Source organism: Lactuca serriola, chromosome 8 (assembly GCF_051521515.1).
Source record: "Lactuca serriola cultivar US96UC23 chromosome 8, Lser_US96UC23_V15, whole genome shotgun sequence".
Taxonomy (NCBI): domain Eukaryota; kingdom Viridiplantae; phylum Streptophyta; class Magnoliopsida; order Asterales; family Asteraceae; genus Lactuca; species Lactuca serriola.
Genome location: NC_136415.1, coordinates 17,118,901 through 17,131,069, shown reverse-complemented (window position 1 = coordinate 17,131,069; position 12,169 = coordinate 17,118,901). Strand labels below are relative to the sequence as shown.

Genomic DNA, 12,169 nt, shown 5'->3' with positions numbered 1-12,169 from the left:
CTTTTGTTTATTCTTTCAACTCGATTAACTTTATTATAAAAATCGTTTGATTGAATATAAATATAAAAAACCACTTAGGCTCATTAAGACATATTCATATACTAAAGAAAGAAAGTATAGATATATCATTATTTCTCCAATCATTTTATTAATACAAAACTCAATAGAAAAAAACCCTATTTTAAATTTTAATAAAAAAAGGCCCAAGGGTATTATGATATTTACAGAAAACAAGCCCATTTATTTTTGGGCGTATTTAATGGGCTATCTTAGTTGGCCTTATTAGATTTTAAGCAACTATGACAAATCAGGACATGAGGCCTCGTAGATTCAGGCAGACGGAAATAGCTCCGGACAACGGTCATAAAGACCATTTAGAACCCTAAAAGCTTTCCACTTCCAATCTTCCATGATCTTCCCAAAATTGCAGTGGATTTCTGTCTAAAACGAGAACAATGAAGCATTGGAAGATGCAATCACGAAGTCTTCTTCTCCACCTTCTCAATTTATCGATTCTATACAGACTCGGTGTAGTTCATGCGCTGTCTACGATCTGTGAATTCAGTATTACCCAGGAGAACAAGTTCTATAGTTATAGCTTGGCTTCCCCTTCCGAAACATTCCCTCATGGCGTTCTTAGCGAAGACGGGTACTTCTTCCCTCCGTACATACTTCTTCACATGTTTCCGTAGAGTTGTCATTCAATGTGATTCATATGCTTGATTTTAGGATTAGGTTATAGAGCATTGAAAATGTGCATTCTCTCATTAACTGACATGTATAGTCCGAATGATTCAAGTTTGGATATGGTTAAGTGATAGTGGAAAATTAGGTGGCAAGAGTTGGGTGATTAATTAATTCGATTGCTTAGGCGGCTAAAAATGTGAAGTTCTTATTTTGGTCATCATTTAAAAAAAAAAGGAGATACATTTTGGTTACTGATGGATTGTGAGTGGCGTCTCTATATGAAATGCTTAGTTAAACTGATTTCTTGGTATAATTATTTCATGTAAAACATAAAAATAATGACATAGAACAATCTGCTAACAATATCTTCAATTAATTTGCATCAGATATTACAAGGTGTCATCTAATGGAACGGTGGTTTGGTTTCAGGTTGTCTCTAACAGGTTACAGATTATTTCATTATTCACCATTTGATTTTCCTTTTCCCTTTCCCCTTTCTTATCTTTTGCAAATTACAGCAAATTCCACAAACATACTTATTTGCGATTTCACGTGGGTATTGCTGTTTAAGTTTTTCCTTTTGCTTCGTTGAAGTTTAAGTTGATCTAAAAAGTTGTAGGGAGAAGTCCTAAAAGTGAATATTTTTTAATTGGACACAGTTATTATATTATATTACATGTTTGCCATCAGCCATGCTACTCTAAGCTGACATCTTATCTTTCTTCTTTCCTATGTGGATTGTGGGGGCAGCTTTGTGATGGAATGATTTTCAACCATGATCCCCCGAGATGTTTTGATTGCTGGGTGAGTCTCTTCTGCTACAGTTATTAACGATATTATTGTTTTCAAAATGTGCTAATATTATATAGTGTGAATGAAACATCTTATTCTTGTTATGAGGAAAATATTTAAATTATTGGAATTTCAATTGTATAGGATTGTGGGGGATCATCTCGATGTGGGATGGGGTGCAGTGCGCTTATGTCCGAGATTAAATTAGGTATATTCTTCAGGAAACTTTTATAAAATATATTATTAATTCATTTTTCATCATCATCTTATTATAATTAACATCTTTGAGTTTGTAACAATTTATAAAAGTTGCTTCTAAAACATATGCAGGTTATCCCGTATGCACTACTATTGGGCGCACCCCAACCATCACCACAGATCTCATTGGTAATTTTTTTTATTTGTATTGGAAATAATGTAATTTTTGACATTTATATTTTAACTATTTTTGGGTTATAAAAATGGCAGATAAAGAGAATCCAGATATGGGTATAGTTGTAAAAACGTGGCACCAAGGATCAGAAAGGAATTGTTCGCTTTCTGTTTCTGTTATCTGTGATTCAAAGCAAGTGCAAGTGAGAAAATGTTTTTCGTTTTCCTTTTTTTTTTTTTTTTTTTTTTCATTCTTATTTTTCTAAATAACAACTAAAATTATTCTATTCTGTTTCAGGGACCTAAGACACTTGAGAGAGTCGGGGTTTGTAACTTTGTGAGTAAATTACATTTTTGGTCCTAAGTTTACCAGATTTTAATACTTTTGGTCCCTGTTCCAAGTAAATGACTAAATTACCCTTTTTCTGTTACATATTTTCTGTAGGTTACACAAATAACACATCCAGCTGGCTGTGCCAACGTTTTGTCCGCCCCTGGCAGTGGATTGGGATGGTTTGGCACACTCTTAATCATGTAATCATCAAACCTAAACTTCTCCAAAAATACCCATATTGCCCTTTTCTGAATATTCTTTTTTTTTCTTCAGACTTTTGTGTCTTTTTGGAGCTTATTTTATAGCTGGAGCTGCTTATCGCTACTTTTATCTCGGCATCCGTGGTATAGATGTAAGTTTCCGGAACCTTCTGGAAATTGTTGTTTGATTTGCTATTTATTTATTTATTTATTTATTTTTCAGATTATTCCAAACTTGGAATTTTGGGCTAGCTTGCCACATAGAATTTGGGTATATGCATATTTGATTTTCAGTATACCTTTAATCCAAAATTTGATTTTTTTGTATGTTATTAACCGTTATACAATGTTTTTACAGAGTTCATATATGTCATTGGTTCGAAGATTTAGAGGCCCATCTCAAAGTTACAGGAGCTCATACTCTCCCGTTGACTTTTGACTTTTCAAATAGTGTTGGAGTTAATTTATACACTAACAAAAGCAGTAACAACAACTGTTAAGCTCAATTTAGATGCTGAGCTGTACAATGCGGTTTTTGCTATATCCCAAGTTTTGAATTCAAGTCCTTATTTTTTTTGTATCTTTGGGTATTGTGGTCATGGTCAGCTGAGAGGATGCAATTTAGTGTAAACGAGTCTGAAATGTTTTTTTTTTTTTTTTTTTTTTTTTTTTTTTTTTTTTTTTTTTTTTAATGTATTATTCAGGGTGTTTGGATATGTATTTTTAGAATTGATTATATGATGTTGAATAATTGGAATAAGATAATTGTTGCAGGGGATGATGTTTTAACGAGAGAGAGAGAGAGAGAGAGAGAGAGAGAGAGAGAGAGAGAGAGAGAGAGAGAGAGAGAGAGAGAGAGAGTAAATTACACGAATCGTCCCTGGTCCAAGTGCCAAATTGGACGTTGAAGAAGGTAAGGTTATGTATTATCACTTTAAACGACCGGAGATTTAGATTTTGGGTTGTTTGCATTGGGTAGTGATCAAGATGTCAACCACTTAAGGTCCTACGTTGCTTCACAAGCTTATAGAAGTGTATACATAATTTTGGCGTACCAACTTGCATACATATGCAATGTCACCTAACCCTTCAAAACTCAGGATTAAAGAGATTGTTGAACCCCTTTCTTGTTCTAGAAGGTTGTGTCTCAAATGGATTGACACAACCACAGTTGAACCCCCTGTTTTAGAACCAAGTATGCAAACCCCTACAATGGAACCTAACATGGAATCCCCTAGTCATATTGATGTTGTACATGTTTCACCCCTAGAATAGAATCCCCTATCGAAGTTGAATCTGTGAAAAAACCAAACATGGAACCCCCTATTATGGAACCTTATAGTGAAGCCCTAGGTGGATCTAGTGATAGTGAGGGTAGTGGAGATTCAAGTGATAGTGATGATAGTGATTTCATTGTGGATGAGGATAACTTGTGGGATGATCCTGAAGTGGACATGCATGATTTCTATCTCAACATTGATGAAAATTTGGAGTGGGTTGGTGATGCCCCTATTACAACAGAGAATGTAGCAATGTCTGATGAGGAGATGGAGGTGATCAACACTGATGTTCTGCAATCTGAGTCATCATCTGATGAAGGGCAAATAAGTAAAAGAAGAAATAAAATCCGGGCTGCTGAAAGGGTACAAATAAATGATGCAGCTCAAGTGAGTGACCCTTTCTACCTACTTCAAACATTCTCAAGTTCTCAGGAAGCAAAAGACAGAATTTACTTGCATGCAATAGAGACAAGAAGAGAATTGGATATTGTCAAGAATGATAAAAACAGGGTCAGGGTAGTATGTAAAGGAACAATACTAGATATGGGGATACTTGAGACTTCTGGAAAAGGTGGACCAAGTAAAACTAGTGGGAAAGGTGGGCAAGTCAAAGGAACATAAATGGTGGACCCAGTCAAACGGGTGAAAAAGGAGGACCTAGTAAAAAGAAAAGTGCAGTGAAAGTAGATGAAAACAATAAGTGCCCTTGGAAACTTTTAGTAAGTAAATGGAAAAAAGGATGATGATTGGACTGTGAAAACGTACGAAAAGGAGCATAAATGTCTCCAAACAAGAAAAATCAAAGCTTGTAATTACAAGTTTCTTTCCAAACAAATTCTTGAGCAGTTGGAGTCTAACCCAGAAATACCAATCAGGGCTTTAAAGGAGTAGCTAGAGAGGAAATACCAAATTCAGATGTCGGACGTGAAAGTGTTTAGGGCAAAAGCAAAAGCCCTAGAAACTATTAGGGGTGATTTTGGGGGTCAATATTCTATATTGAGGGACTATCTACTGGAGGTTCAAAGTCGAAACCCAAACACAACAGTCAAGCTTCAAGTGGATAATTCTTCCAACCCTGCATCGAATACTAGGATATATATATATATATATATATATATATATATATATATATATATGTCTTGGTCCACTGAAACAAGGATTTGCAGCAGGGAAAAGGGACTTTCTTGGACTGGATGGTGCATTCATGAAGGGTCCCTACCCTGGTATGATTCTAACTGCAGTGGTAAGTAATTTTATACATAGATTAACTAATTAATCTTACATATGACTTATAGATGTTAACCTAATTTGTTCTTACTATTATAGGGATTATATGGAAACAACTACACTTACCCAGTTGCATATGGTGTTGTAGAGTCTGAGAACTACAACTCATGGACATGGTTTCTAAAAAATCTTGGTGATGATTTGGATTTGAGTACCAATTCAAACTTCACATTTATAACTGATAGGCAGAAGGTAATAGTATACACATTTTAACTACTTAACCTTTATATTATTTGTACTAATTATATAAAATTGATTGTGTTTATGTTGTAGGGTGTTTTGCCTGCAATTGCAAAATTGTTTCCATGTGCAGAAAATAGATTTTGCCTTCGAAATATCCATGAGAATATGAAGTGGAAGTAGAGGGGCAAGGAGTTTAAAGATTGTCTCTGGAAATGTGCAACAACATCAACTGTACAACAATTCAATCATGCAATGGAGGAACTGAAGAAATTGAACAATGATGCATATGAATGGCTTAAAGCCATTCCACCCCAACATTGGTCCAGGTCTCACTTCACAGGTCAGTTATACATGTTAGAATTCTTAAACATTGTTGAGTATGCATCTTAAAAGATTACTGATAATTATGATGCAACATTATTATTCTACAGGAAGAACACATTGTGATGCATTGTTAAACAACCTTTGTGAGACATTGAATATCAAACTTGTCAAGGGTCGTGACAAACCAGTTATAAGTTGCTTGGAATTTATTAGAGAGTACATAATGAAGAAGCTTGGTATTATCCAAAAGACAATTGACAAATGTTCTGGCCCACTAACTCCTATAGCTACCAAGACTATAGAGAATATCAAATGTGAAGCTGCAGTCTGCAGAGTATAGCGTTGTGTTTTGTGGAAATGGGAAGTATCAGGTTACAGGTGGTGAAGGTGTGGACCAATGTGTAGTTGACATAACACAACATACATGCTCATGTAACAAGTAGGAGGTCACTGGTATACCATGCAAGCATACAATTGCAGCTATATGGGATATAAGGAGAAATAATGAGAATGTTGGGATACCTGAAACATGGGAAGAGATGTATGCCTTTAAAATTGAACCAATTAATGGGAGGATGATGTGGGCAAAAAGTCCTTGTCCAACAAAGTTACTACCACCAAAACATCATGTGCCTATTGGTAGGCCAAAAAAGAAAAGAAGAAGATTTGCTACTGAAGATGATGGTGCTACAGGGACCAGAAAAGTTAGATGTTCAAAGTGTGGAAATGTTGGGCATAATGGTAGGAGCTGTAAGGGGCAGACAGTGGGAGGATCACAGGCCAGTGGTAGTGATGTGGGACAGAATCTTGGTGTGGGACAGAACTCAGGTGCTGTGAACAAGGGAAAAAGTCTGATGGTTTAGTGTTTTTGTATTACTTTCTTATCTTTTGGTTGGCTAATGCTTTTGATGTACTTGAAACAATGTTCTTTCATGTCTTTTGGTGTTGTGAACCAATGTTCTGCTACTTCTTTAACTATGATGGTGATGTACTTCAAACTATATTGACTTGATGAATGTTTGTAATGGTTTGAATGACTTAATGAGTAATTAGGTTGTTAATGTATGAATCCATGTTTGTAATGGTTTGATGACTTAATGGTATGATATAAATTGTTGTTTTGGTATGAATACTTAATGGTATGATATAAATTGTTGTTTTGGTATGAATACTTTGGTATGAATACATGTTTGGCAATTACCATAAAAACACCCAATTTTCATTAACATGCAAACTGATACATCCAACTTGAGTTTGTACAACTAAAAGGTAATCCTACACTTTGTACACAAGAATTGACACAAACAAAATGTAACATCCCAAAATTCAAGACTAAAAATTTCTTTTAATAAAACATCACTTTAAGCAAATTCATCTTTTCAAAACATAAACAGAGTAATAGTTTCCAAAATACATGATCGTTATCAGAGTAAACATTCCCAAGCTGACTAATTTATGGTGTGTGCCATGCGATCACCCTGAGCTCCATCATCCGCTACCGGAAGTACCTGAAACCAAAACCGAAAGCCGTAAGCACAAAGCTTAGTGAGTTCCCCACCATACCACATACCAAGCATAACCACATATTGCACATACTGGGCCACGCCCGCTATCCTGGGCCTCGCCCACCCCTACCTCGGGCCTCGCCCGGTACAACGGCCCCGCCGCTCCAGGCCCCGCCTGGCTTCGAGACCCGCTCGGATACAGATCTATTTCATTTAGGCCTCGCCTGTCACAGGGCCTCGCCCACTAACATATAATAGCACATAAACATATCACATCACATCACATAAGCTTAACACATTCTAACGGATCTTGTCCTAAGGCCTCGCCTATCTTTGGGCCCCGCCCTTGTCCCGCTACTGATGAGTCATGGAACCCCGTCCATACTCCCTGCTGATAGTGAGGTACGGGCCCAGCCCACCCTCACTCCTCCCCTGACTTGGGCCTCGCCCCTGATCTGCTGCTACTGAGATGTGGAACACCATCCACACTCTGCTATTGGTGAGATACGGGACCTCGCCCACACTCACCTCCCTACCAGGCACATATAAGTATCACACAGACAACAAGTATAAACTATCACATAAACCATTCCTTGGGCACCCGCCCTCAATCATTGGACCTCGTCCCGAATATCATACTAGCATATTGTGCCTAGGGCTAACCCCCGGGTCTTCTACTCATAACTACATGGGCCGACATTGTAGCCGTAGACCCATTCATACAAAAGGGAAACTCACCTGTACTGGCTGAACTCGCTGATGATCCCACTGGCTGCTGACCGGAAACTCTCTGAACTCCTGCTCCACTAGCTTCTCGAGCTACCAAAATCAATGCAACACTTAGTCTAGCTGACCCCCGACAGTCAACCAAGTCAACTCCGGTCAAAGTCAAAGTCTTGGTCAAAGTCAACCTTCCAGGTCAACCCTACTCGCCAAGTCACCCTATTGACTCGCCGAGTTCATATGTTCAGAGTTCTTCCATTCGCGTCTCGACTCGTCGAGTCAGTCCATGACTCGCCGAGTCTACCGATTTCCGAGTCCTGACCTGTCCAACTCACCGAGTCTCCACTCGACTCACTGATTCGAGTCTCAGCTCGAAGGGTTTGGGGTTTCGCGACCTGACTCGCCGAGTCCAAGAACAGACTTGCCGAGTCCAAGACAACCTTCAACAGACTCGCTGAGTTGTTCATCCAACTCGCCGAGTTCCTACCCAACTTCATCTGACTCGACGAGTTGTTCATCCCACTCGTCGAGTTCCTCCTCATCTTCATGCTACTTGCCGATTCCATTCAGATCTCTATACATGCAGAGGACTTTTGAGTCATGCATGGACTCCAAACCGTAGATCTATCCTTCCCAAGCCTATTCCTCACGTATAGTTGCAAACTTTACGTGTAGAGAAGGAGATCTAGGCAAAATACACCATAAACTAGGGTTTAAGGCAAGGAGGCTCCATAATCAACTCAAGGGCTGAAACTTTATGCTTCTCAAGACCATAATATGCTTGGATCTGAAGTAGCAACTCCAGATCCGGCTTCTAACTCAAATGGATGACTATCCATGGCTTAAAAAGCCCCAAATCTCACAACCAAAGAAGATCTAAAGGAAAGAAACGACTTATTACCTTCAATAACTCAGAAAGGTTCCACAAACTCCAAATCTAAGGCCAATCCTTGAGACTTCAATGATTTCCCTCTTTTTTCTTCCTTCAATTCACCCAAAAATGACCCAAAAATGACTTGGAAGCTTGAATGCACAACAATGGGGGCTTAGGGTTCGTTTTCTGTATGAGGGAGGCTCTAAGGAACCCTAATGGAGAGAATAATGAGTTTAAATAGCGCCCAAAGTCTCGGATTAGGGTTTTCCTCGAACAGACCTGACTCGCCGAGTCTCCTTGGCCGACTCGCCGAGTCGGTCACTTACTCCTCGACCCGGATCCCGCTTGGACTCGCCGAGTTCTTCCTTGGACTCGCCGAGTCCCCCCCCCCTTAAAGTTAGGGTTTTCTTTCCTTTCTTGGCCATCAAAACTTTGGGTGTTACACAAAAACCAAATAATAGCTAGATACAACTTAAGTTTCAGATTTTGTTGTTCAAGCTTCATCCTAATGCTCATACAAGCACATTTCTGATCCTCCACCACCCAACCAATGAACTTGCAACCACGAGCCTGCAAAATATGTGTAGAAACATTTAACAATGCTAAAGTTTACAGAATATAAAAGAAATTAGGATATTAGGTTAGATTTATCAACAAATCAAAATTAACCGGGTTAGAACAAGCATAATAATGTTTTCCAGGGTTGTTCTTGCTCCATGAGGTACGAATCACAGCTTCAGCTCCACAATTGCATCTAATTGCCATTTGTGTTGGTTGGAGAAGGGTAATCGAAGAATGAAAGGGGGAAAAAGTAATGGGGAAGAAGACCGACAAAGATAAATGAAATTAGGGGAGGAGCAACGACTCTAATAGGGGCACACAAGATGAAATGACAAAAATACCCCTGCGTGCAAGGCACGTGGGGCACCCAAACGGAGAAAACTAACGTCTAACGACAATAGGGACTGGGTGGGTAGTATTTAAATACATGAGGGACAGTCCAAGTTAATTTTCAAAAATAGGGACTGAACGTGCAATTTGGCACTTGGACCAGGGACGATTCGTGTAATTTACTCATATATATATATATATATATATATATATATATATATATATATATATATATATATACTATCTTATAAAAGAAATCTCACTATTTTGTATAAATAGATTCAATATAATAATAATATTTTTCTAAGACGTTCAAATCATTAAGCAAATGGTACAAGTAATCATCAATAAAATAATATTATTTTTAAATCGTATCATTTGTAAAATACCGAGTACAATTGTGAAATACATAGCTAAATTCTTATCTTTTAAATATCTCAAGATAAAACTATTCCACACTATGAATCTGTCAACCTTGAACGGGTAATTCGATATTCCCTCACCTTCGGTGTATTCAAATAAAATATGTATTGATTAATTGATGTATCTTAAACCGCCTTTCCTCCTGATGACACCTTCACCTTGTCTTTCCTCTTTGCTTCATTCTCTCCAAACTCAAGTTCACTTTCTCTCTTTTATTCATCCACTTTCGCTCTTAGCCCAGCCAACACCACACAAACAAACACGTATACAAGCCCTTCAATGTCGTGGCTTCTGACGACAACAACCAACAAAACCTTTGTTCCTCTTCAGTTAATCAATCGATTCTCTGTGTTATTGGTTTTTTAAATTGGATAGATTTGGGTATTCTGGATGAAAACCCTAAATCTTCTGAGTCTTTGGATTTGTAGGTATTTGCTCTTTTCTGAGTTTGTTTTTTTTCCTTTCTTACTCTCAATGTTTGTCTTTAAATTTCAGAATTGATGGATGGGCTTACACTGATTCAATGGATGGATGTGCTCACATAGATTCAATTGATGGGAACCACTGATGGCACCACCGAGGCGACACAATCACTACGAATAGTAAGGCCAACTTCATGTCGATTATCTTATGTATATAACTATCTAAAGATTTCTATTCATGAATCTGTACAATTACATCTCCCTCTCCCCAATTAGGTAACAAGATGTTGAAGAATAATAAGTGTATCGATCTAATTTTCTCTTGGATCATTTATAGATTCTGCTAATTACCGTTTCTAACTAAGAATGGTGTGGTTTGACTAAAGTTCGAAGCTTTTGTTATAGATTCACCTGTAGTACATGCTCCAAATCGGTCATGGCGATGTCTTTAAAACAAAAGTTTATGTCATCCCGTCATTGTCATCATTGCAGAAGCAAAAGGTCCCAACCGCAGCAGTTACGTGTCATCAACTTCCACATCTTCGATTGGTTGTTCTACTGATTAATACATCTATTTAATCAGGTATATTCATATTGGGTTTTTTATGGACCAGGAGGGTATTTATAATTAACTACATCATCGAAGCGTGTACTCTTGTAAAGACTGTAAGTCCCGACTTCCTTTCTGTAAAGTTTCTGTTACTTTGTTCTTTTAGTTGTTTTGAATCAATCTTAACTTGTTTCTATTTGGTTTTTTGTTTTGGTATTGATTAAAATATGTTAATCCACACCTTATGTAACCCAGTCAACATAGGTTTTGTTTAATGTAGTAAGATTCATGTAGAATTTGGTTGTTTCAAATGTTCTGATCCTTTCTGGCGAAACATGAATAGGAATAGAGCCCGAAAATTAGGTTTATACAAAAGACGAAAATGATGTCATCAATGTGTAAAGCATGAAAACACAAAATAGTCGAAGGAGGCACTGAATTACCAAAATTGGTAGTGAGTAAATCTTATTAGAATGTTAATGTTACTAAGATATTAATATGTTTTGCTTATGCAATTTATATGCTTGCATGGTGTCTTAAAACCTTGCACAAAAATGTTGTGTGCTCTTTTTCTAGCAATTCTAACTACTTGTATATTTATATATATTTCTTGGGTGGTGTACATCTCTCTCTCTCTCTCTCTCTCTATATATATATATATATATATATATATATATATATATATATATATCATACATACTTATAAAGCTAGCATTTTTTCTTGAATTTCATGCATTTGAAACCCCCATTTTTTTTTCCTTTCACCATATTCATTTGAAACTCCCATGACTTTTCAATTTCTTTATAATAATAATTATAATTTGGTAATTAGGTTAAATAAATATCAAATCTAAAATATATTCATATATAAACTAAATTTCAATATTAAAATAATATCTTTAATTCTACTTATAAAATTATGTTTTTTAACTTTTAACATATTATACTTAATTTATTAGTTTTAATATATTGTTGGATGTAAACCATTATCATTTTAAAGGTATAATTTTTGAGCAATTTGTATAAAATACTTAAATTATTAATTAAAATATAACATTATAGGCTCAACTTAAATATAAATTTTATTTAACTTAAACAACCCAAAGATTATTTTATAAATAGTTAAAAATGATAAATTGTAGTGTCTTTCTAATAATGATTGTAAATTGGTTAATAAGGTTAAATAAATATCAAACCTAAAGTGTAATCATAAATAGACTAAATTTTAATTTTAAAATAATATATTTACTTCTATTTATAAAGTTATGTCTGTAAATATTAACACATTATACTTAATTTATTAGATTTAAAATGTTGTTGCA

The 12,169-nt window shown here is 36.4% G+C and overlaps 2 protein-coding genes and 1 long non-coding RNA gene across 3 annotated transcripts; all 3 read left to right on the top strand.

Moving 5' to 3' along the window:
• The first annotated feature begins 314 nt into the window (after nucleotides 1–314).
• Nucleotides 315–3,158, top strand: LOC145070433 (uncharacterized). Its single transcript, XM_079017377.1, has 11 exons — nucleotides 315–649; nucleotides 1,074–1,116; nucleotides 1,438–1,491; nucleotides 1,624–1,687; nucleotides 1,810–1,866; nucleotides 1,948–2,054; nucleotides 2,150–2,188; nucleotides 2,297–2,385; nucleotides 2,459–2,537; nucleotides 2,609–2,656; nucleotides 2,744–3,158. The coding sequence occupies exons 1-11, from the start codon at nucleotides 456–458 to the stop codon at nucleotides 2,822–2,824; spliced, it is 855 nt and encodes a 284-aa protein (XP_078873503.1). The 5' UTR covers nucleotides 315–455; the 3' UTR covers nucleotides 2,825–3,158.
• Nucleotides 3,159–4,827: 1,669 nt separating this feature from the next.
• Nucleotides 4,828–6,442, top strand: LOC145069680 (uncharacterized). The gene is made up of 4 exons (XR_013689616.1): nucleotides 4,828–4,908; nucleotides 4,992–5,144; nucleotides 5,226–5,475; nucleotides 5,567–6,442. It is a non-coding gene; the product is annotated as an uncharacterized LOC145069680 (long non-coding RNA).
• LOC145066666 (uncharacterized) lies at nucleotides 5,388–6,322 on the top strand. The gene is made up of 3 exons (XM_079013950.1): nucleotides 5,388–5,475; nucleotides 5,567–5,793; nucleotides 5,903–6,322. The coding sequence occupies exons 1-3, from the start codon at nucleotides 5,388–5,390 to the stop codon at nucleotides 6,320–6,322; spliced, it is 735 nt and encodes a 244-aa protein (XP_078870076.1).
• Nucleotides 6,443–12,169: the final 5,727 nt, after the last annotated feature.